This window comes from Fusarium proliferatum (assembly GCF_900067095.1).
Source record: "Fusarium proliferatum ET1 genome assembly, contig: FPRO_scaffold001, whole genome shotgun sequence".
NCBI classification, from domain to species: Eukaryota; Fungi; Ascomycota; class Sordariomycetes; order Hypocreales; family Nectriaceae; genus Fusarium; species Fusarium proliferatum.
In genome coordinates this window covers 1,985,865-2,009,650 of record NW_022194790.1, presented here as the reverse complement: position 1 = coordinate 2,009,650, position 23,786 = coordinate 1,985,865, and the positions used below count along the sequence as shown (strand labels likewise).

Sequence of the window (23,786 nt, the reverse complement as noted above, 5' to 3'; positions counted from 1 at the left end):
TCGTGGCCGGGCTGCTGGGAACGTTATATGATGGAGGCCAGAAACAGGGCAAGGCTTGGGCTTGGGCTCTGGTGGTGATTGTTGCTGCGGAGAACCAAGATCGTCACCTTTTTCGATGCGGGAGCTGAGAGCGACGTCATCAAGACTCCACTTGGACAAGAACGAGTGAGTGAGGTCTTCGATACAGACGGGCGCTAGCATCTAGTGTATGTCTACAACGCAACCCCTGGTGATCGCAGCATTACTCGAGGTACTGCTACTTACGTCAAGCGTGTCTCAGGTCTACGTCGTGCATTCTGCGGGCCTGGGCCAAGGATCCTCACCTGTGCATCCGGAGAGACCCCCCCCCCAGGCCCCCAAAGAGCTGGACTGCCCATCCCGGATGCGGTTCACGACCACCAAGCTTCGGTCGAATCCAGCGCAACGCTAGTGAGTGTCTAAGATGAAATATGACGATATCGAGGCACAAGTTTGGGGTCCTTTGGAGGTCAGTGGGTGGGTGAACGGGCTCTAAAACTGAGCGATCCTCCGGCAGTCTCCAGCCCGAAAGATAAAGGAGACAAGGGGTAATTGAGGCAGCCCAGAAACCAATTACCGCAAGGGCCCTTTTCACATGTTGTGGTTGGGTTAGTTCCGATCTTGATGTCAGTCGTTTCGCGAAACAGGGTCTTTTCCAAAGTTGAGAGCACTTTCTCGAAGCAGTATGGACTGATCTGACGAGGCTGCGCAGTGTAAATGATATCAAGCCTGGTATGCATGTATTGGATTGCATAGGCAATAGGATAGAAGGATGGATATAATTGGCTATCAAAGGCTTCAATAAAGTGCCAAGCATATGTTGTTAAACTACCGGAGCCAAGACAATATTTCCTTTGCCTTACTCATTACGTCGACTTTTGGTCGTTTTTTAGCGACCAGTTGGATCGCAGCTTAGTAGCATCCGGCCATTCCGATAATCACAAACCTGACTACGGTATTAGATTGATCCTCACGTGAGACGGCCTATTACCTCCAAGATATATCAAAACTCTAGAAAAGAGACAAATACAGGGACATGCCTCCTAAATCAAATTACTTACCTATACAGTTTGATTTTGAATCATGTTGTCTATGGTCCTTTTCAGTTTGGACGTTCCACGATTGCTCTGGTTAGGGCACAGCATATCCAGCTTCTATGAGCGACCATGCTTGAGTAGCGTCGATGCATTATCAACGACTATAATAGAGTGTGATATCAAACTCACATGTGAGCGGGATGGAATCCACAATCATAAGAAAACAGTGCCATGACGGTTCGCTTCAAAGAGGGAACAAATACACACTATCTATGTAGTATGTAAAATCGCCCTCCACTTAAGGTCATGACCAATCCAGCCACGCTAAGCCGGATTAACGAACGCGACCCCCTGTCAATGTCCCCTGTAGACTCCTCAACGCGTGCAATTGACACTCATTCACCCATTCAACTAATTATTCATCTCTGTCTTGGGTTTGAGTTTCGAGAGACAACAAACCGACAATCGAGGGCACTCATGTCTTTTGTACAAGCCCGTCGTATGTAATACCATTATCTTACTCTCTGGTATTCAGTTTCTTTGGCTTCCTCGACCTCTTCTGCGCATTTTGCTCCTATTTTCTGCCGAATTTGCACCTTTAATCTGTCCACACGCGTCTCTGGCTGGGTCGACAAACTCGTGTTTCCTTCTCCCGTCTCATTTATTACCTATCTACAAAGGTGCTCTCCACAGCAACATCAGCACGAATTGCAGCCATAACCTATCTTCCTTTCTCCCCCCCCCTTTTTTTGGTGTCCATCAGCGACTCCTCTTGTGCAGGATGGTAGCAGTTGCTGGCTACCTTACTTGTAGAGAGGGGCAGTTCTGGTAAAAAACCTTTGGCAGTTCGCCTTCCTTACCAATACGGGCGGTTGTACCTTGCCTTAGAGTTTGGGGCAAAGTCATCAGCCGCAACCATGGCCTCTCATCACCTCGTCGCCATCGTCGCAGGAAAACCTGACACCATCGACTTGACAGGAGACAGTGATTCAGACTACGAAGCACATTCTCTGGCGCCTCTGAATCGCAACAACACTACTACAGCGCGCTTCACCCCCAATTTTTCTATCTCAAGTGAGCGCCCATCATCAACCAATGCTCCCGTCAGCCCGCCCAAGTTGAATAGATCTACGAGCTCTATCGCCGCCAGCCAGGATAGACAACCCTCCGCTTCTGCTGAGCCGCCACGCCCAGCATCTTCAGTACTCAAACTGAGCCAGAAGGTGACCACGATAACGGCTAATTCTGATGACGCCCAAAGTATGGCAAAGCTGTCTAGTGTTGCAGCCTCCAACTTGGCATCTCGTCAGGTGACGCCCACGCCTGAAAAAGACGATTCAGAATCAACGCAACAGAGCAAACCGGCATCTCCTAAATATCAAACGCCTAAAAAGCAGGAATGGGATGTCGCTGCTGTTGTCGAGAAGCTGACGCAGTTTCGCCAAGATATCAAGGATGGACACTGTCGCATGACCTCTTATATCATTGAGTCCACCAAGCCTAATGAACGTCGTGTTATGACAGGCAAAAACCTCTTCGCCGGACTTGTAAACAAACCTGTCCCGTCCAAGAAGGGAGAAACGATGAGAATCAAATCCAAAGTACTTTGCGCCCCAAACGAATCCAAGTGAATTCTGCTAATATTCTCAACAGGAACACACGAAGCTTAAGAACAACAAACGTGAGGATCACTACAGCATCGTACGCATCCAGACAGATGAAGAGCGTGTCCCAAGATACCGCTTTCATCACGTAGAAATCAAAAAGAATATTCTTACTCCCAACACAATGCTAACCTTTGTACCCCACTTGAGGGATCTTGAGACCTCGGAGGAGTACAAATACAATGTTTGGTTGCAAGAATTGGAGGACATTGACCGCAAATCTGGTTTCAAGCCTATGAGTCGCGAGGAGAAAGTGCGCATAGCAGTGCGCTCCGAATTTGCATCGACTGTCTTGTTATATCTTGGCACTTGGCTCGACAAGCTCTCAATACCTGGCTGTACCAGATCAGCTCTTATTCGCTTCATGGCAAGTCGAGAGCCTGACGATGCGATCACGCCCCGACAAAAATCAGACATTCTCAACTCACATCGCCCTACCGAGTCCACCACACCACCCGAGGCAAACAAAGCCGCCCACATGTTCACGGAAGCATTCCGCCGTGTGTTTCACCAGGACCAACACCCAAGCAAGCAGATTGAGCTCCGCGATGTCTTGCTTTTGGATGAGTCAGTCGACAGCATCATGGAAACCAAGCCCACAGCCAAGGATGGCTCCAGCACACAGCATGAAAACGAGCATGATGCTGTCGAGTATTGGCTGGGAACTTATTCAATTCTTGGTTGCCTTATCTGCTTCAGTCATTCCTGTGAGCACGGCGAATACGATGCCCAGAATTGCAAGCGCACCCTTTCGATTCTTCCCCGTCTTTCGGATACTCTGAAGCGGCGACGTCGCCTCCCCTACAGTGCAGCTGATACGGTTAATGGCAATGGCCCTTTATCCCCACTCTGCAAACGTAACTGCTATCGAAGCTCGCCCCGGCCTGTTGCTGCCTCAATCCAGAGGCCATGGGATGAAGAAGACCATTTTATCCTACGATCTACGGTTGCGACCGCCGACCGCAGCAAGGTTACGAAAGATCCCTTCTGCTTGGTTGCCCAGCTCCTTGACCGGGATTGCAGCGACGTATTTAATGAATATCAAAAGCTGAATGTGTCCATGTCTCCAGTAGAGCCAGCTAACAGATTGCAAATTCGGACCGTCAGCTGGTATGATCGTTTCAAAAAGACGCTCATCGGCGACTGGGAATCTCACACCAAAACCCACGAACATCAAAAACGCGAACTCTGCGAACCTTGTAATCACGAAGGGCCTTGTACTTCGGAAAGTTGTATTTGCGTTCAGCATGGTGTTCTATGCGAGAAGTTCTGCGGCTGTACGGTGGAAAACTGCGCCTACAAATTCACAGGCTGTGCCTGCCACTCGCAAGGCAAAACTTGCCTCTCAAAAGGAAAGGAAAGGCCATGCATCTGTGTGCAGCTGAACCGCGAATGCGATCCAGATGTTTGTGGCCGATGTGGGGTGGTTGAGAGAGCCGATCCTGAGAATGCTGATGATGAAGTTCTTCATTCTACCGGCTGTCAAAACTGTTCGCTGCAGCGGGGCCAGGCGAAGAGCCTCGCTCTAGGAGAGAGTCAACTTGAGGGAGTCGGGTATGGGTTATTCACTATCGAGGATATTTCACAGGACGATTTCATCATCGAATATGTCGGTGAACTGATCACCCACGACGAAGGAGTGCGACGAGAAGCCAGACGTGGCGACGTGTTTGACGAAGAATCAAACATTTCGTACGTCTTTACTCTGTTAGACAACGAAGGTATTTGGGTGGACGCTGCGACATATGGTAATTTGAGTCGCTACATCAACCACGCATCAGAGAGTGACAAGCGCGGATGCAACATTACCCCACGAATCCTTTACGTCAATGGCGAATACCGCATCAAGTTTACAGCCATGCGGGATATCAAAGCTGGAGAGGAATTGTTCTTCAATTATGGTGAAAACTTCCCCAACCTGACAAAGAAGCTGCTCGACCATAAGGTGGGAGGGAAGTCTGACCAGGGTAAAAAACGATCGCGACGGCCCAACGGAGAAGGGGTCGCACGGAAGAATCCAAAGACGGATAAGAAGAAGCCCGGAAAGGGAAAGAAGCGTGCCCAAGCAGTTCTCGATGAAGACGATATGCTAGCGGATACGCTTGGTTTCGCTCCGAAGCCTCTCCGTAAGCGCAAGAAGGGCCCATTTGAGGAGGACTCAGAAGAAGAAGAGTATCACCCGACTGGCACTGATGCCTCTATCATGGAAACACCTTCCGATGGAGATTCGGATTTTGGAAATTCAGCAGCAAGACTGCGAAAACGAGCGCGACAAGATGGCAAGGGAGCAGCGTCGAGCCATAATGGCAAACCACGAGGAGATCTAAAGACACGCGGCAAAAGAGGGGGCGCCAGACCAGGAAGTGGTCGGCCGAGAAAGTATCCACGAAAGCTGACTTCAGCTCCGATGTTGGAGCATCCTTCGGCCTCTGAATCGCAAGATCGAGAGGATCCAGAAGAACGCCAGATCGTGGCTGCAGACACCATCGTGCCAGCTGCACTGCAACGGCCACAGCCAGTGGAAATCAACGACAGCATGGAATATATCAATCTTTCAGAGGAACGCACTGAAGAATCCAGGTTGCTCCAGAACCAACTAGAGGAGGACAATGATGATGACGATGACGACGAAGACCAAGACGTGGTTGTGCGGTCGCGCGTTGATCGAGGTGTGAGAAACCGGCGCCCAACAGCAAAGTTAAGAGATGACGGAGACTGGTTAGGCGGGAGTCAATAATATAGAGCGGCTTCCAAGGTGGTTTGGCTTCATTGTAAGATAATGGGGACATCACAAACATACAGTCTTGCACAAACTAGGATGGAAATTTCTGGGTTTGGGTGAGAGGCTTGGTATTAGTTGGGAGACAGTTGTAGTAGTAGTGTTATTACAGAATATATGAGTCTTGGGGACGCAGTTGGCTTTGGTGTTTTGTGTTGGGGACGTAAAAGACATACCGAATGGATGTTCTTCAATTGACTACCAGGCACACTGTTTCGACTCTTGAATACAGAGCTCTAATGCTTTGATATCATCTTTATGAAAGAATATCCACCGCTAACAAAAGTTATGTCTTCATAATTCATTGAATGGATTTGCACTAGTGTCCTTTTTGTATAGGCAGATGTAAGCCACTTAGACCACTAAATTCTTCAGCTTCACCTCAGTGACGGTGCCCCACATCCCACCATTAGCGTCCAGTAGGCTCCAGCCACAAGCGATGACGTTGTCGATTCGAAAGCGGGAAGGAACAAGACAGGTGCACGACAGCTTTCCCAGCTCTGCCAGGTTCAGGTCCAAACTGACCACCTTTGTCATTCTTCCTCTTTCCACCTTGCATACAAATACGAAGACTATCGCAATCGGAAGCTTTTTTCCATTTCTCATAACACACCAGCACTCTACGACTGAACCTCTCTCTCACTCTTTCCTTTGAGCTTCCCAATCTTCCTCTATCTCAATTTTTGTTTACCCCTCGTCACCGCCGTCACTATGACGCTCTACTATACCCTCGTGCGTTCCTTGTGCCTCTATCGAGAGCTCCAATCACCTAGCCAATGGAGTTTCTAACTGTGTCATTTAGGTCTTTATGCTTCTCGTCTTCGAGATGGCGCTTTTCATGCTCCTAATCGTCCCCATGCCCTTCAACGTTAAGCGCAAGATCTTCACGTGCGTCAAACACCAAGTTTAGGCGTCTTTCCCATGCAGCTAACAAGATATACAGCTTCATCTCCGAGAACCCTGTGGTCGCGAAGATTCAATACTGGATGAAGATCACCTTTGTCTTTATCCTAATTCTCTTTATCGACAGTGTCAACCGTGTCTACCGCGTCCAGCTCGAGCTCGCCGCCGCCTCCGAACAGTCCAAGCAGGGAGGAGGGTATGTTACCCCAAAAAACCACGACATAGCAGGTGGGCACATCACTAACCTGATTGCAGTGCCGCTGTTATGGGCCACGAGCGCCTCGAAGTCCAAGCCCGCAAGTTCTACTCCCAGCGCAACATGTACCTTTGCGGCTTCACCCTCTTCCTTTCGCTCATCCTTAACCGCACCTACGTTATGATCCTCGAGGTGATGCGTCTGGAGGATAAGGTCCGCGATTACGAGGGTACTAAGAGCAATACCAAGGAGGCTGAGAAGCTTGCCGTTGCCGGCAAGCCTGGTGAGCTTGCTCGTCTCCGAAAGGAGCTTGAGCAGAAGGACCAGGACCTCAAGACCCTGAAGAAGCAGAGCGAGCAGCTCCACAAGAGCTACGATGAGCTCAGCGACAAGTACGCTGCTACCCAACAAACTGGCGAGTCCAGAAAGGGCATCTAAGGCGCCCATGTTCTATGGCCCCAAAGAAAAAAGACGCCCGCCCACCCAAGGATATCGGCATCTGATCTATTGCTGACCTGTCTGGGCGCAAGAAAAGAGACTGGGTCTGAGCCTGTCAGGGCATATACAAACAGCAACAGACCTGGAGCCGGATGAAGTGCAAGATGTAAAATAGCGTTATAACAGTTACTGAGTTAAGCACCGGCGCAAAGTTGGCGATCGGACGTAGACAGGACGATCGACTATCTGAGATTGTATTAGGAATTTCTTTATTTATAGAATCGTGATATTGGATGATGCCTTGGCATTGACAATCACCAGGGTCTCGCATGCAAATTGCTATATCACTATTTAAACACTATGCCGTTCTCGATTCCATGTGAAACAAATATAGAAGTACGTATGGCCTTGGGGAGTAACAATACAAGACTTCTCTCTCTATTATAAGGACGTGATATTTTAAGGCAAACTGAGTGTTTATTACGGACCTTAAATTCATCCTTCGTACCTGTTTGTACCTGAGGTAGGTATTCTCTTTGTCCAGGAAGGAAAGCAGGATATTGACCTAAATAACAATAGACTTAGGTAATCTAGCATAAGCTTAGGATATGTTTAGGATACTTTTTGCTTACTAGTTTATTTTAGCACCTTATATCAAGGTCTACTATTTTCTTGCTTCCCGAGGGGGCGCGATCATGCACTGTGCGAACTGAACAGTCTCCTTCCATCGCGTCGCGTCTCTGCAAGGCACGTCGACTTTCCATCTTCTCTTCAATCTCTATGCTCGTCTCTCCTCTCACTCGACTCTCCTGCCTCAGCCTATCACTGAAAGTCGTAATCGGGAAACAAGGCATTTTCAAGTCTCTCCCTCCATCCTTTCTTATAAAAGGACATCTTATCACTGTGCCAAATTATATCAGCACTATGGCATCCTCTTTGAGCATTACCTCTGCCATCAACATCAACCTCGAGGAGTTCAAGCGAGTTCTCAATCAATACCCGGCTCTTATTAAAAGAATATCAGATGAAAAGGGTGGTAAGTGAATAAAGAGATATCAAGGATGCCACTTTACACGAGTATCGGCTAATCAATATCAACCAATAGCCAAAGGTGGCCAGAGAACGCTGCAAGAACTGGACAATTATCGATACAAAGATGCATTGGATGCCTTTAATTCTAGCGCGAAAAGTCGCCCAATGAAGCTAGACGACATCAAGAACCTCGTGGAGTGGAAGTTGTGAGTTCAAGTCCACCCACCTGTGCCAGAATCGTACAGCTGCATGAGGTCAAAGCTAAAGTCATTTGCTAATAAAGATCAGACGCCATGGGAAGTTCAGACCAACTCTTATGAATCTGGTCTCATCTAATGATGCAAACGATGCTCAGGAAATTGTAAAGCAAGCTCTTGAAGCTTACAAAAAGGATGCTGACATAGAAGCCGCCGTGGGTGTATTGACAAAGCTTCGAGGCATTGGCCCTGCAACTGCATCCTTGCTTTTGGCAGTTCATGATCCGACACGGGTCATCTTCTTTGCCGATGAGGCTTTCTGGTGGCTATGCTGCAACGGGAAGCAGAGCCCTATCAAGTATAACGCCAAGGAGTACCGTATGCTATGCTCCAAAGTTGACGATCTGCGGAACAGACTCGATGTGCAAGCAAGTGACGTGGAGAAAGTGGCCTATGTCTTGATGAAGCAACCGGCTCAACCGGATCAATCCCATGATGTGGCACCACCGAAGGAGGCCAGGCCGATCACAGCGCCCATGGCAGCGAAGAAGGAAAAGAAGAGGAAGGTTAATTCAAATGCCGAAATAGTACAGGATGCAATCCATGAACAGCCGTCACTTCGTCGATCCAAACGGGTCAAGAACTAGTGCTTCAGTCGCAAGGGAAAATAGAACGACTCGACTCACGGCAACAAAACCACAAACTTATTCTGCATACATTTTTGCAAAACTGCAAAGAATGATGCTTACAATTCATTGCCACCCTTCCAATCGTATGCACACCAGGTCCATGATACCAAGCTGTAAGACCAAACGGTTATACATTACAGCTGATCATTTTTGATAACACACCGCAACTCACCCTAATAAGCAGTCAAAACGACAGCCTCAGAGGACCGGGTATCCGGCCCGTACAGCGTGTGTATCCGAAGAATACCAAGCTCCCATCCGAAGAAATTCCGCATGACGACAATTCCTCACGATGAAATCAACGACTTAACGCTCAAAGAGGCCGTGGACAGTCACGCGCAGCGTTCAGGCACGTTTGCGGACCATGTAAACGTGGCTATAAAACAACCATACGTCGCACTGGCGCCCAGAATGCCAGGTTTCCCTTCCTCGGAGAAGATGCTTGAGCTCTCACCTTTGCTGTTCCAGTTCCAGTAGCGTCCCTCGACTGCCACATTTACTCCGGTATATATCTGTGATTCAACTGGTGCGGGTGGTCTAGGATAGCTCAACGTTATCTTTTATTTCCAATACCCACAATCAACTTCTCAAAAGCTCTCACCATGGCTCCAAAAGGCCACCGGCATGGTCCATCAAGTAGTATGTTTGCTCAGATTACTGAGCCCATACCTCTCCCTACTCGCTTTGCCCGAATCAAGAGAGATTTGATTGAGGGTAAAGATTCTCAGATCAAGAGTTCCTGGATAAGACTACTTGTCAAGTTAAACACTGAAATCGATATCATCGCCAAAGCCGGTTCGGATATCTACCCATCTATTGATTTTAACGATCTCAAAGACTCTTCAGTTGCAGACAACTTTTCTTCAAGACTAAAGGAACGAGGTGTCGCTGTTGTTCGGAATGTGGTTCCTCATGATCTGGCTACGAAATGGAAGGCAGATACGGACGCTCACCTGGGGGACCTTCAGGCGCAACGATTGCCCACCCATGATCCGCATCTGTACGGGGTTTACTGGTCTCCTGGGCAGATCAAGTCTCGAGCCCATCCGAACATTCTCTATACCCAACGTTTCCTAATGAATTTATGGCACTCGTCTGACCCGGAAGCACTTGTGAGCCCCAATTTCCCCATCAGCTACGCCGACCGCATGAGGGTCAGGAGACCTGAGGATGAGACATGTTCCCTCAGTGTATATGTTGACGGAGGAAGCGTGGAGCGCTGGGAGCCGGATGGCTATGGTTCAGCAGCGACTTATCAACGCATCTGGGATGGCCGTTGGGAGGACTGGGATCCGTGGGAGAGCAGCACTCGACTAAAAGTGACAAGCGATTTATACAATGGTGACGGCTCATGCAGCGTCTTCCGCATGTTTCAGGGCTGGGTCGCTCTGAGTGAAGTTCCTTTTGGCCATGGTACCCTTCTCTTGTGTCCCATGATTCGACTCACAACTGCATATCTTCTTCTGCGCCCCTTTTTTGTGCCCAAAGAATCCTCACCGGCGAGTCCAGACTTTCTTACGCCAGGGAACTGGATTCTTGATGAGCCAACTTCGTCTGTGATTCAAGGCGCTTTGCCGTCTTACCCACAGGAGCTCAACGATGCATTACATCCTCATCTACAGCTTCATCGGAGCATGATTTCCATACCAAAACTTGACCCTGGTGATTACCTTGTCTGGCACTGCGATACCGTCTACGCCCTTGACCGTCTCCGTCGCCCAGACATCCCTCCTACAACAATCATATATCTTCCAGCCTGTCCATTAACTCAGACAAACGCCCTATATCTTGCTCATCAGCGCAAGGGGTTTCTGCATGGGGAAGCCGGCCCTGACTTTACCGGCGCCCCTACGGGTGATGCTAATGTAGGAGGAGAGCAGGCCGTTAGAGAGGTTGGTGAGGCAGGCGGTTTAGACGGCATGCGTGCAATGGGGCTATTACCCTGGGATGAGGATGAAGCTCAAGATGACCTTGAGTATGCAGTATTGGAAATGGCAAATGGGGTATTATTTCCAGAAAAGTATGACGGGACGTACTGAAGCGCTCGTTAATCGAGCAAGGCAGAATGCAATGCGAATTTGTAAGTCATTTGGTCGGACACATCACCTCCCTGTGACCGCTACAAAACCATATCACTGCCCAAGACGTAGGAAATTCCTGTGGTAAGATGCCTTGACTGGTTTATTCAATAGGTAATAGAAAACACACCCTTCGCCCATCAGGCAATCCAGTTGTTATCCTCAACCTCACCAACCAGTTTCCACAGCTTGTCAAAGACATTGTTTGGATCATACTGCTTCTTCAGCCCCCTCAAGCGCTTCGAGTTTGAGCCAAATGCCTCTTCAGCCGAGATGGTGTCAGTGCTCACATAGTTCAGATAGTGACCGATGCCATCTGACAAGGCCTTGTCGTCGTATCCAAGCTCGCGAATCGACTTCTGGAACCCACGATTGAACTGGCGAATTTTGGCATCAAGACCCTCATCCATCCACTTGTAATTGATACCAACATTGTAGTAGTTACCTCGTGAGTTGAAGGATGTTGACTCGACAGGAATCGTCCGGATGGTTTTCTGGGGAATGCACTCTATCATGACAACCGAGCCCTCGGTACCCGGCGTATCCTCGACAAACCCCGTGAATTTATCACGGATTGATTCGGCGGTGGAGAGCTCCATGGGAAGGGTGAAGTTGGCACCACCAAAAAGGTATCTACTGCCCTTTGCAAAGACCTCATCTGCGCCCTGGTTGATCATAGGATATGGCATAGGCCCAACTTGCTTCATCAATGCCTCGAGCTCTAGTATGGGAGCGAAATATTTCAGGCCATCTTCCTCTGGATTAGGCCCAACCTGGGCCATCTGAACCAGGACAACGAGGGGCCTGGGCGCATTGGGGTCTGGGCCAGGGGGAGCATAAGTGTAGCCTGTGAGGAAGATTTGGGTGCCGTCGTTTGTCTCTCCCCAGTGGTTGAGAAACTTGATCACTGCAGGCAGAGCCGTGGGAGGGAGGAAAGCCATGCCACCCCAGATATCACCTTGTGGGAATATCTTGCTGGTGAATTGGGTAACCACACCAAAGCTGCTGCCGGCGCCTCGAAGAGCCCAAAAGAGGTCTGCGTTCTCGGTGGAGGATGCGGTCACGATGCTTCCATCGGCTAGGACGACTTGACATGAAAGCAAGACGTCGATGGCCAGACCGTGAATACCAGACAAGATGCCATAGCCGCCATGCAGGATGAGTCCTCCAACGCCAGTATGGCTGACAGTTCCGCCAACGGTAGCTAGGCCCTTAGTCCAGAGTGCCTCGTCAACGTCTTTCCATAAGCAGCCTCCTCCGAAGGAGACAGTGTTTGCCTCGGTGTCTACCGAGACATCGCGCATAAGAGAGAGATCCAGGACCATGCCCTCGGGTGAGGGAGCGCAAGACGTTTGCGAGGTACTATGGCCACCTCCTTTGACATTGAATTTGATGCCATTAGATGTTGCAAACTTGACAACCTCACTGGTTTCTGCAGCAGTTCTGGGTTGGGCTACAGCGGCCTGTGAATCGATTAGCTGATAGCTGGGGAGCCACGACGGTTTGACGTACAGCAGGCTTTACACAGGTGAGACTCCATCGTTGGAGGCTCTCGTCGAATCCTTCGTCTCCGGGGAGTAGAAGCCGTCCCTGAACTAGCTTGTTGCGCAACGACGAGAACTTGGTTTGGGTCATATTTGGATACTGGAAAAGTGAATGTTCTCAATGATGGTGTTTGTGCATATTCTATGTTGCTTCGCAGCAGCCTTATATACTATCATAAGGGTCGGCTGTCTGACTTGAAGAGTCGCCGTCTCACCTCAGCACCAACCACATGTATAGCGTTGCATACCAATATGGATTCTATACCTTACTCGGTTTGGATGGGCAGACGAGCTATGAAATTGGATGCGGAGTTGTTGGTGTGAAGCTGAAAGAACGGGCGTTTAGGCCGTGCTGTATAGCGCCATTGGCGGTACGTGGCGTCGTTTATGGCGGCCATTGGACCTCTAGACGAGAGCCTGCATTGTCGAGCATCTTGATTTGATAGAAATGGAGGGTTTGATGAACCTGATTTATCCTGATTTGAAATATTGCACATAATATGATGTATTGTTGGCGATCCTTCGAATCCTCGTTGCTATGAAGGTCTGCGGCAAAGCAGCGGTTGCCCGCTTAGCTGCCCAAGCTAGGTGATACCCTCGGACTGAAGCAAGTAGAGTATGATGATATTGGCTTCTATCTAAGCGGGATTCTCGCAATTGATAGGGCTCAGGCCAGCCAGAGCCTAGAGGTCAGCTCAATACGATCGACGAGAGCTTAGACTAGCTCAAGACACAGCACAGTTAGTAGCTTATTAACCCAGGATTCTCCACACTCAGCAAGATTCGGGAACGTGAATAAGCTAGCTTAGTGAGAGTTGAGGCTCGCATGGGTCAGTTTCGAAGCATTTGCTAGTTATGGCTTGGCTGGGGCGCTGACAGTGATGTTGATGATGGCTGGTGCTACCAAAAGTGGTCATGCACTTGGAGGCTACTAACCAATGTATTCAGCTGTAACTTGGTAAAAGTATATTTGATGACTCTGAGACGGCGGTGACACCAACTCTGTAACATAAATAGATACAGTTTCTGCCTCGGCTGTGTTCTGTTACTGTAGACTCATAGACTCTTAGCCTCTGTTAATGCCCGTTTATGCCCTGGATGGAACGGTCGAGACCCTGAGACCGGTTAGATAACGGCCTGTCCGAAAAGGGCGACAGCTAAGAAGAGGAAGAAGAAAAAAAAGGTGACCCTCCGTTTTCCGTTTTTTTACGGGTTTTCTTCTGCATAATCGCATCCAATCCAATCCATCCTCTTAATTCTTACTCACTTACACCTTCTGACCTCCCAACACCGCCAAATCTATACCGAATTCTCCTAGTCTACATAACGCAACACACCCTCTCCCTCTCCCTCTCCCTCTTCCCCTTCTTAAACAACCAGTCCAAATCGCAAACATGGGTAACGTAAGCTAAGAGGATTCAGATGCCATCATAAACGATACCTTGTGCTGACATGGAGGTTCCAGGGTGCCAAGGCTCAACAGAAGCGCGAGCGCAATGCTAAGGACAAGAACACTGCCAAGTCGCAGCTCAAGGTGGTGAGTTTATAACTGTACTCTATAATTTCTGACATCTTTTGCTAACATGGTCGAATAGAACGAAAAGGCCTGTGACATTCAGTGCCAGATCTGCAAATCTACCTTTCTCAAGACCACAAAGGCCCCTGCGTATGTCCACCAAAATACCCACCGATCTCCTCTGTTTCTCCATCATCTTAACTAACTGATATTTCCTCTCCAGTCTCAAGGAGCATGCCGAGAACAAGCACAGCAAGACCATTGCCGACTGCTTCCCCAACGTCCAAGTCGCATAGACCATAACACGAGGTGTTGACATGCTGGTATCGTACGAGAAGAGAAAAAGTCAAGAAAACAATTGGGAAATGTTTAGCGAAGCGAGGCGTACTGTGGCGTGATAGCCTAGACGAGAACGGAGAGACGAGACAAGACAAGACGAGACGAGAACAAGGGACTCATGATGGATATAGATTTTACACTGCTCTTTTTGCACATTCTTGCCATCCCACTACCAGTATCTAGTGAGCCTCTACAGCCTTTGGGGGCGCTTCCACGACTGGTGCCGCAGCCTCCTTCTGCTGCTTCGCCTTTGCCTGTTCCTCACGGATGCTAGCCAGAATATCAGGATACCAGCGCTCTCCAACATCAGGGTGACTCTTGACCCGATTTCGCAATGTTGCCTCACCAAGCGTCTTTGAAGCACCGCCAGCTCGGAAAGTAAACTCAACATCATCAATACGTCCGCCATTGCGCTCCACGATCTTGCGACGTTGTTCCCGTACTTCCTCTGGTACAAGACCAACGCCAACTTTCTCCAGGTCTTCAAACTCAGCGCTCATGCGCACGCCTTGGAAGAAGGGAATGGAGAAGCGGGCACCAGAGCCGGCAGCGGGAGAGAGGACACGATGTGTTGTAGAGACGCAGACGCCTTGTGTGAGTGCCTCTAAACCTTGACCGATAGCAACGACAAGGGTTCCAGCTATTGGCTCACAATCAATCCATTCACCGCGAACGTTCTGTACTTGAAGACCCTTGTGCGATGTCGCCTGGAGGAGATAGCTTGTGAGCATGCTGTCTTTGTGAGGACCTACACCCTGGCCCTGCACGTCTCCCTCGATACCGAGTTCCTTTGCATCGGGATACTTGACAATCTTGAGCTTGTGTTGCTGATCTTGGTCAAAGTATTTATTAAAGGCGTCGCTGGGAAGCTCAATGGCTTCGGCGATGAGAGACGTAAACTGAATTGAGATCTTGCCCATGCGCTCCATGTAGTCTGTATACACTTTGCGGAACTCGGGCAACGAGTCCTCAGACGGCCATTGGTTGGGTGCTAGCAGGTTACGATACAGAGGAGCATCTGGCCCAGGGACAGGATGCTCTGTTGAGAGATCAATTTGTTCACGATGATCAATCTCTCCAGCTGTGATCTCCGCCGAGAGACGAGAGTAGCCTAGGAAAGACGGCGCATTCTTCATCTCAATCTTGAGTCTGGAAGAGTTAGTGAACCATCATATCATGCATGATAATGTCACTCATCACCACTCACTTCTCTTCCTCGGGAATGTCAAAGAAACCCTTTCCCAGTTCAATGATCTTCTGGAACAACTCATCCGAGATGCCAACATTCTTGAGATACAAGAAGCCAACTTCCATCAATGCGTGGCGAAGTTCCTTTAGAAACTGAGGCTTGGTAACCGGATCCTGAGCCGCAGCTAGGTCCAGAACTGGAATAGATGTAAACGACATTTCTATTTGCCAAGTTGGACAAGTAAACTTGTACTTGGACAAGCAAAGTAGGAGGAAGTAAAAGACTTAGTGCTGTAGTTTGTTGATAAATAACTTGGTATCTTTCACTCCAAGAGTGTCATAAGTCAAGTCAATAGATCGACTGACTGATTACCCATCACTACCTCTTGTGCCATGGCGCGATTGGTCCACCCGAATACACCTTTTTCTCCTCTTCTCCTTCGTCTCCAAGTCAAGCCCCGTCCCCGCATCTGCAACCGATTCCCGAGAGATGCCGGCCTATTTTGGATTTTGGCGATTGCCTCTTCTTTCAATCACGCCGATGTCGGCCATGCCCCAGGTGCAGTGCATATACAAACTGAGTGAATAGCTAGCTAGTATTCCAGACTTGCTCAACGCCGGCGCTGCCATCTTCTAACTTCCCAAGACCCCATGCGACTAGACTATGACTGTCTAGTATGATTTATACATACTCCTCCGTAAGAAAAAACATTCTAGCCTTTTTTTTTTAACATGCATTATTATATACCAATTTCTTCCTTTCATGATGCTGAAAGAGGCTTTGTCGCGAGCAAGCCCGTAACCTTGTAAAACAAATCCTCGATCGGAGGCGCAGCAAACGCCGGTGCAGCGTCAAAAATGTCTGCTAGATGTTGTTGTTGAATCACGCTTGGGTGAGAGTCATCATCTCCCATCTCAATATCTTCAGGCTCAGTCACAGGCTCGACCTCGGCATCATCAACATCACTCGCCATATCCTCATCCTCATCGAGCAGACCAGCCTCATTGCCATTGGCATCAATGCCCTCAAGGCGGAGGTCCTCAAGAGGCTGGACAGTTGCAAGAGATGAAGGATCTGATCCCTCGGCAACCACCCAGACTTGAGCAGCATCATCCAGAGCGATGAAACCACTTGTCTCAGGAGCAGAAACCAAGCTGACGATCCTTTGAGGCGTGCTACGCACCAACAGGGGCTCGATATCCTCAGGCTGGAAAACTGCAATGAGAGAACCCTCATTAGCTGGCAGAGCTAGGGCAAAGTGACCAGAAGTGTGATCAACAGCCAGCTGAAGCAGGGCATTGGCCTTGGACTGTGGTATCACAACACCATAGCGTAGCTCATCACTGACAACGTCGTAAACGCGCAGTTCATCTGATAGGATAATGACGAAAGGCGAAAGGGCACGGATAGATCGCAGTTGACCTTTCCATTGACCTTCGAGGGTCTTAACCACATCGCCTGACGCAGCATCAATCAAGTAGACTACGCCGGAGGCACCTGTTCCGAAAGCCACGAAAAGAGTTGAACCATCCTCCGAGAAGGCGATACTTCCTTGGGGCTCTTGAGCAACACCGGACTCGGGGAGGTCGATCACGCCGTCTTGAGGAATGCCGTCACCCACGGCAATAATCTGAGAGCAGCTCCAAGTAAAGACCTCGCGGCCGTTAGGCCCCTTCACTACAACTCCATTCTGAGATCTTGTCTTGGGGCGCCACAATCGAACATTACCGTCGGTACCAATAGTTGCGAAGCATGTCGAGACAGGGTTCGACGCTAAGTCGAGAACTGCCTCGTTGCGATTTGTAGCATGAGGGGCATTGATCCTAGAGACAAGGGCAATCTGCTCCTCGCCTTCTTGTGCTTCCCAGAACTTGAGATACACCTCTCGTCGCTCTTGAATAAACTGGTCCTTGGCATCGCTGATAACGTTGTCCACATCTCGTTGTGATGGCTCCCAGGTGTCAACACTAGCAAGCCACGCTCCGTCAGCTGAGAAGGCTAGGTGACTAATTACGGGCTCTTCGATAGGGTGGCCCTTGTTCGTGATGTTGACATCTGTGGGCTGTGTGCGAGCCAAAGCTTGCTTGGAGACGCTTCGGAAAGTCTCAAGATCGAAGGTCTGAAGCAAAGGTGCAGAGAACCCTCCCGACATAGTAGCCTGCCGGCCATTACCCACACAGACATGTAGTCTCGATTGATCAGTAGGGCTGATGGCAGCTGGAATCGGTCGCTGTACGCTCGCAGGTGTTGTCCATGTTCGCTGAACGAGAAGATCCTTGGGTGTAGTGACGTTGATGGCGGCCGACTGGATACCAGCGATGTATGCTGTAGGCTTCATCTCAGCGGTCGAAATGACCATGACTGAGTTATCGTCGAGGTGAACGACATATGAGGACCCATTGGCAGAAACTGTGATGTTCTCCACGCTGCCAGAAAGATGAGGAAGAAAATCCTTCTTTCCTGTGTCCATTTGCCATAGAACCAGAGAGTTTTCAGAACCTCCTGAAATTACATAATTACCTGCAATATGTCAGTACAGTCCTCGAGATTCCATGTGGAGTGTAGAGCTTCGTACCATCGCGCGACCACTTCAGGGCGTGCACCGCTCTACGATGCCAATGAAAGTTTTGCGCTTGAATAAGCTCCTTATCAGATCCTGACTTTGCAAGCGCCTGACTTCGAGCAAGCGCATCATGGTAGAGGTAGATTGAACCACGGGCACCACCAACAATGATGTCCAGAACAGGGGCAGCTTCCTGTCGCGATTTCTTACAGCTCGTCACTGGTCTAGGATATACTCTCAGGTCGAGGGCGCTGACCAAGTCGGGAATATCGAAGGTATAAATCTCGTAATCCAAAGCAGCCAAGTTATCGAATTGTCGCTGTGAAGGAAGGCCAAAGAAAAGTCGGTCGTTAATGGCGCCAACCAGGTGGCCATCCTCACTAGTCTCAAGCAACTGCAGGCCATTGCCAGGCTTCTTCATAACGAAGAGAACCTTGTGCCCAGACTCCGTTGTTGAGGCTGGGTATGCGACAACCTCAATTCGGCCTGGCTTATCTGACTCTGCTACAAAGATGATTTCCTGGACTCTGCCAGAGACCTTTTTCGTAACCAGGGCCATGGCAGCTGCAGTCTTGGATTGAGTCTGGAAGAATTCGGGGGTCTTGGAGGTTGTCCAATCGACTTCACAGATGCGGCCATCAGAGGTAGCCACCCAGACGATGTTGGAGTTTTGCTTTGCTTGTCTCATGGCGACGATATGCGCGGGTGCTGCAGCCTTGTTGCCGGCGGGTTCGGCTACAGTAACGGGGATTCGTCGAACAAGGAGTGAATCGGCTGCCGAGTACACCTGGATAGATGTGTTGTACGCAATGATGAGAAATCTAAGAAGGTTAGCTAGGCTAGCGCTAGCATAGACTGAGACTTACTGCTCATTTTCTGTCAATATGGGATCGATATCAAGGATCCTGCCACCCATGGGCTTCGAAACGCGCCATCCTGCCTCTGTATCGTCGAACTGGCGAACAATCTCAATCTCCCGAGTTCCAGCCTCTGCCAAAGCTCCAGAGATACCGTTCACCTCAGCAACCACGCCATTGCCACTTTCGTTCTCAAGCTTAATTCCATTGATTTTGTTCGCCTTTCGCTCAGCTCTTAGCCTCTTGGTTCTCGAATCGGTTTCCGTCACATCGCGTTTGCGCTTCTTGGTCGGATCGTTTTTTGTTCGGGGACTCTTATGTCCGGCCATTTTCGCCACCTTCTTCTCTCTGCACGAGATCAATTTCTTGTGCTTGCGACTTTTTTTTAACAATTCGTCAACGGAGAGAAAAGTTACAAAGTTGTCCTGCTGGATACGCTTCTACTGGGTAAAGGTTCGCAGAAATTTTGGTCCCGCTTGCGAAAAAAGTTGCTGATAAGATAAGCGCTCCGTCGGAAAAATTACGGAGCTAGATTTTATTTTCGTAGTCCTACTACAACGCCAAACTATCGCAAGCTTTCTTTGTAACGTGCCTCCTGCTCTTGTCGCATTTCTTTTGGACGCATCCGACGAACTCGCGCACTCACGATAGTACAGCAAAATGATTATTCCCATCCGCTGTTTCTCCTGTGGAAAGGTAGGGTCTTCAGCCGCGATGCGCCAGACGCTGTTTACTAACTTGGATTGCAGGTCACTGGTGACCTCTGGGAGCGCTACCTTCAACTGATCGCAGATCCCCGTAAGACCGATGGGTAAGCTGGGTCCTTTTGCTCTACATTGCTGTAAATCTAACGAGTGTAGCGATGCTATGGACGAGCTCGGTCTGAAGCGATACTGCTGCCGCCGCATGATCATGACCCACGTTGACCTTATCGAGAAGCTTCTCAAGTACGACACGATCACTCAGATACCATTACATACGCGATTTCTAACTCTCTTTAGGTACACTCCCGACGGCCGAAGCGAGAAGAAGCAGAACCTTGGCGTTCAGTACTCATAGAATGCGTAAGACAGTGGCAAAGAAGCAGCGAAAGAATGGTTGTGCATGGTTTGGCGTTACGGGAATCTTGCCGAAATATGTCACTTTGACGGCGCAAGGAAGGCAATGAATTGATCAGTTTCAAATACGAGAGCACGAGTCCTCATAATCTAAGGTGCCCTATACAGACACTTTCGAGACTGTCAAGATATTGATCTGTGTTTTCACTCGAACCTTGTCCACCTTCCTTACTCATGCTTCCTTCCAAAAGAAACGAACGCTTGGCTCTTGGTAGGACCTTTGTCCTGCATGTATTCCCTTCTGGCAGGACGGCCTTATGCACTCCTCAAGAAGCAAGAAAACATCTGGCATGAAACCGGGGTGCTAAAATCAACCGGTCTAACAAGGGCTTGCTTAGAAATACTAAACTTACCCAATTCTTTGTGTTATTTAAGACAGAGGTCCTAAGTATTCTTGCTTCTTCAGGGCACTATACCATTGACGACTAGGATTTAATCCTCAGACTACAACTGCAACACTCCCTCCCACCCTTGCTGAGGCCTGTGCGCAAAGAGCGGTGGATGTCAAGTTGTGGCGAGGAACGAGCAGGAATCAGGAGATCGCCCATTGTTAGACAGCATGCCAACATCTATGGGAAGCCAGAAGAGGCTAGTTAAACTGGCACGCATATTCCCAGTCTCACCTGATTAACAAGGCGCTGGAATTGGGTTTTCTTGTCTGCCTCTACGATCTGGCCTACTTGAAGACCTCGAAAACTCACTCGAATGTGTTGGTTGTCCTCAAAACTGTTTGCTTGCAGAAGGGGTGGGCGATTGCATCGAGCCAACAGTCTCTTGCAAGGCCAACGAGTATGACAACACATCCGGATGTTGGTTGAAGCTCTCATGTCTCTGGGGTCTATACCTGTTCTATTATAGCAGGGTTACGCTTTTGCCGTCGATCCTGTCTGTAACTTATTGCCCTAGTGCTTGACAACGGTGTGAGAAGATGCGACGCTTTTGCTTTACATCGCGATACCTTTCTACCAGGGCTAAAGTGAACCCAGTTCTTTTTCTAGAGCGAGACTGAGACCAATTCGACAATGATATCATAATCTAAGGGTCCGAAGCAATGAAAAGCTTGTCATGGAGAAACTCAAGAATTTGGCTAGCCTTTTGCTATGTGAATGGCAGGGATGGTAATGACTTTCTAGTATATTAGCATGGGAACTACCTCTGCTCAAGCCCATTGTTTGAGTTGTGACTCTTCTACTACTTTGGCGGTAGCCACAATTATATGCAAGCCAGTCACCATGCCTGAGTCTCACAACGTGTGACTTGGTCCTGGTTTCCAAAAGATCGGGAGTTTCTGAAGGCCAATGCACTAGCGGGTGATCTCTATTTGAGGCCCGTCATGAATTTCCAATCTTGGCTGTCATTAAGTCGCTCGACCTATTCAGTACCTCCAGCCGCCCTACTATCAGCGGCGTAGACATCTCAGAGCCATGGAGCAGACAATGAAAATAAGATAAAGAGGCGTTGGTTCGGAAGAGCCCGTCTGGTGTGTGTGGCCGTTCGGGCCGCAAATTCATGGGTAACGATGTATTTTATGGACAGACGTGCTGTGATATAATATAGTAACGACAATTAAGGATACTTCAAGCAGTCGGAAAACACTTGTGTACCACACCCAAGCGATCTGGTTGTGAAGTAACAAGCTTGACCAACAACCGCGCTTTTCTTTTTCTTATGCTGATCGACCGACACGATCTTGATCCTTGACAGGCAGCACAAACGGACTGGTTACCGCAAGTGGAAAGCTTGAGTCATCGAGCTGCACAGCACGATAAACAAACAACCTCGACCAAAGAGAAGAGTGTCAAAGTGTCAAAGGTCTGATCAGGCTGGCGCTTGCACTGCATTCTGTGCTCCCCTCCATGGCTTTTTCGTGCATACTCGGAAGTCCACTTCGGGCTCAAAGCTCTTGTCATGGCGTTTAGTAAATGCATTCCATGTATTAAAGGCACATCTTCATATGTTGTGTATTGGCGATGTACGTTGCCCTCCTTGTTGAGTCACGTCTGCACATTCTGACCTCTGCGGCGGTGGACCGCGGGATGTGTTCCGGAAGGGGCAAATCCACACCGCAACCCTGCTCTTGGGTTCGAGAAAAGAATCGAGAAAGCCTCCCCGGCTCAGTAGGAGCACAAAGCTTGTACCATTCAGAATCTTGAGGTGTACTCGTGGAGCTGTCAAGGGTGCATCAACACCTATTCAACCGTTTAACAAGGGCTGGGAGTCCCCGCACCGGCTGGATGAATTGGCGATCGTTAATACAATTCCGAGAATCTGTCTAGCGCTGTGATAACTAAAACAACGCAACAGGCGTTGGGTTATCACCACGCTAAATTTGCTACTAGGATTCAGACCCCAGACGATGCCGTCAGTCATAGCATGGCAAGGGGGGAAGAAATCTCGGGCCCTTGATCCTAAATGCTAAAAAGACTTAGGTAATTTGGTATGAGTTTAGGATGCCTTTAGGATACCTTTTGGTGAGTTTATTTTGACACCCTATATTAAGGTCCGATGTTTTCTTGCTCCTCGAGGCATGGGTAGTAGCAAACAATACAGTCTTGGTCTCGTAGGCATTTCTCTTGCTGTAAACCTAGCTGAGGGTTCAGTCCTAAAAAAGAGTTTTGGAGAATCCTCCTCTTAGTTTGCATGAGCCTCGTGGGCTAATTGTGTTGGTCTGATTATAAGCTGATGAATTTGCCATTTTCTCTAAATTGGGACAGAATCCACTTCTCGTGTTAGTTCTCTGGCGGCCATAAACAAGAAAGAACTGAAGATGATTGTTTATGTGTCCTTGTCAGTTCTCCATACCTTGAGGTGACCAGACAGTGAGTGAGCGATAGGCTATCAAGGTTATGGCGATTAGGGTTGAAAAGCCGGGGGGGGGTAGAGATTGACTAGAGGGCCTAGCTCCATGATATTCTAGTATTTGTTCGAATCTTGTGTTGTTGCTTTGCCAAAATGCTGGTATCTGGACATTGCTGAATAGCCTGCCACGAGAGTCATGTTCCAGAGCAAGCGAACTGTGCATCACGAAGGAAAGGACATACTGCAATCCCGGGTGGTGGGGCTACTGGCTCGTTTTAGCGTTGCCAAAGCCGCCGTGACCAGACTGCTGGGTTCGCCGGGTTCTGAGGTTTGGGTTGTTGATTGGCTTATTCTACATCCTGGTCGTACCCCTGCGAGCCCAGGGCGTTTAGAAGCACCATCGTGAAGGCCCAGCATTATGGGTAGTATTGCCATTGACTTCTGGAGTGATGAGGAGAGAGGACCACTCCTCAAGCTAACTGTAGAAGTGAACGAATAATTCTTCCTCACTGACCACAGGTGGGTTACTCCATCCTCAGGTAATTCGGATGGAGTATTACCTGAAAAGCAATGGAGACTGTATCGAACCAACAGGTCTTCTGAGGGCCACCGATAAAGCATTAAGTCGGAACGTTGTCAGCCGGCTGAATGGCCAGTCGTGGCACACACTTTGAAATAAAGTAACTCAAGATCATGCTGGGCGTTGTTCCCAAAACTCAAGAGTCTATGTCCTTTCTAAACATGAAGCTGGTTGGGATTCCGATTTTAGGTTGTCGATCATGCTAAATACGTATACAGCATTGGGTGTCACATTCCGTACCGTTGATGCC

At 49.0% G+C, this 23,786-nt stretch overlaps 9 protein-coding genes across 9 annotated transcripts; 6 read left to right on the top strand and 3 right to left on the bottom strand.

The window, feature by feature from the left end:
- Positions 1–1,972: 1,972 nt before the first annotated feature.
- FPRO_01428 (uncharacterized protein) lies at positions 1,973–5,456 on the top strand (the record flags this gene model as incomplete). The annotated part of the gene is made up of 2 exons (XM_031231583.1): positions 1,973–2,656; positions 2,709–5,456. 2 exons carry the CDS (start codon positions 1,973–1,975, stop codon positions 5,454–5,456), a joined length of 3,432 nt encoding a protein of 1,143 aa, XP_031075045.1.
- Positions 5,457–6,209: 753 nt separating this feature from the next.
- FPRO_01429 (uncharacterized protein) lies at positions 6,210–7,035 on the top strand (the record flags this gene model as incomplete). The annotated part of the gene is made up of 4 exons (XM_031231572.1): positions 6,210–6,230; positions 6,301–6,386; positions 6,442–6,597; positions 6,657–7,035. The coding sequence occupies 4 exons, from the start codon at positions 6,210–6,212 to the stop codon at positions 7,033–7,035; spliced, it is 642 nt and encodes a 213-aa protein (XP_031075044.1).
- Positions 7,036–7,959: 924 nt separating this feature from the next.
- FPRO_01430 (uncharacterized protein) lies at positions 7,960–8,911 on the top strand (the record flags this gene model as incomplete). Its single annotated transcript, XM_031231561.1, has 3 exons — positions 7,960–8,071; positions 8,141–8,273; positions 8,356–8,911. 3 exons carry the CDS (start codon positions 7,960–7,962, stop codon positions 8,909–8,911), a joined length of 801 nt encoding a protein of 266 aa, XP_031075043.1.
- Positions 8,912–9,555: 644 nt separating this feature from the next.
- On the top strand, positions 9,556–10,992 carry FPRO_01431 (uncharacterized protein; the record flags this gene model as incomplete). The annotated part of the gene is made up of 1 exon (XM_031231550.1): positions 9,556–10,992. One exon carries the CDS (start codon positions 9,556–9,558, stop codon positions 10,990–10,992), a length of 1,437 nt encoding a protein of 478 aa, XP_031075042.1.
- Positions 10,993–11,171: 179 nt separating this feature from the next.
- On the bottom strand, positions 11,172–12,666 carry FPRO_01432 (uncharacterized protein; the record flags this gene model as incomplete). Its single annotated transcript, XM_031231539.1, has 2 exons — positions 11,172–12,494; positions 12,544–12,666. The coding sequence occupies 2 exons, from the start codon at positions 12,664–12,666 to the stop codon at positions 11,172–11,174; spliced, it is 1,446 nt and encodes a 481-aa protein (XP_031075041.1).
- Positions 12,667–13,969: 1,303 nt separating this feature from the next.
- FPRO_01433 (uncharacterized protein) lies at positions 13,970–14,387 on the top strand (the record flags this gene model as incomplete). Its single annotated transcript, XM_031231528.1, has 4 exons — positions 13,970–13,978; positions 14,041–14,112; positions 14,171–14,241; positions 14,315–14,387. 4 exons carry the CDS (start codon positions 13,970–13,972, stop codon positions 14,385–14,387), a joined length of 225 nt encoding a protein of 74 aa, XP_031075040.1.
- Positions 14,388–14,609: 222 nt separating this feature from the next.
- On the bottom strand, positions 14,610–15,837 carry FPRO_01434 (uncharacterized protein; the record flags this gene model as incomplete). The annotated part of the gene is made up of 2 exons (XM_031231517.1): positions 14,610–15,579; positions 15,638–15,837. 2 exons carry the CDS (start codon positions 15,835–15,837, stop codon positions 14,610–14,612), a joined length of 1,170 nt encoding a protein of 389 aa, XP_031075039.1.
- Positions 15,838–16,379: 542 nt separating this feature from the next.
- FPRO_01435 (uncharacterized protein) lies at positions 16,380–19,368 on the bottom strand (the record flags this gene model as incomplete). Its single annotated transcript, XM_031231506.1, has 3 exons — positions 16,380–18,139; positions 18,195–19,003; positions 19,049–19,368. The coding sequence occupies 3 exons, from the start codon at positions 19,366–19,368 to the stop codon at positions 16,380–16,382; spliced, it is 2,889 nt and encodes a 962-aa protein (XP_031075038.1).
- A 331-nt stretch (positions 19,369–19,699) lies between these two features.
- Positions 19,700–20,098, top strand: FPRO_01436 (putative DNA-directed RNA polymerase II chain RPB10; the record flags this gene model as incomplete). The annotated part of the gene is made up of 4 exons (XM_031231495.1): positions 19,700–19,735; positions 19,789–19,850; positions 19,900–19,986; positions 20,041–20,098. The coding sequence occupies 4 exons, from the start codon at positions 19,700–19,702 to the stop codon at positions 20,096–20,098; spliced, it is 243 nt and encodes an 80-aa protein (XP_031075037.1).
- Between the last annotated feature and the right edge of the window lie 3,688 nt (positions 20,099–23,786).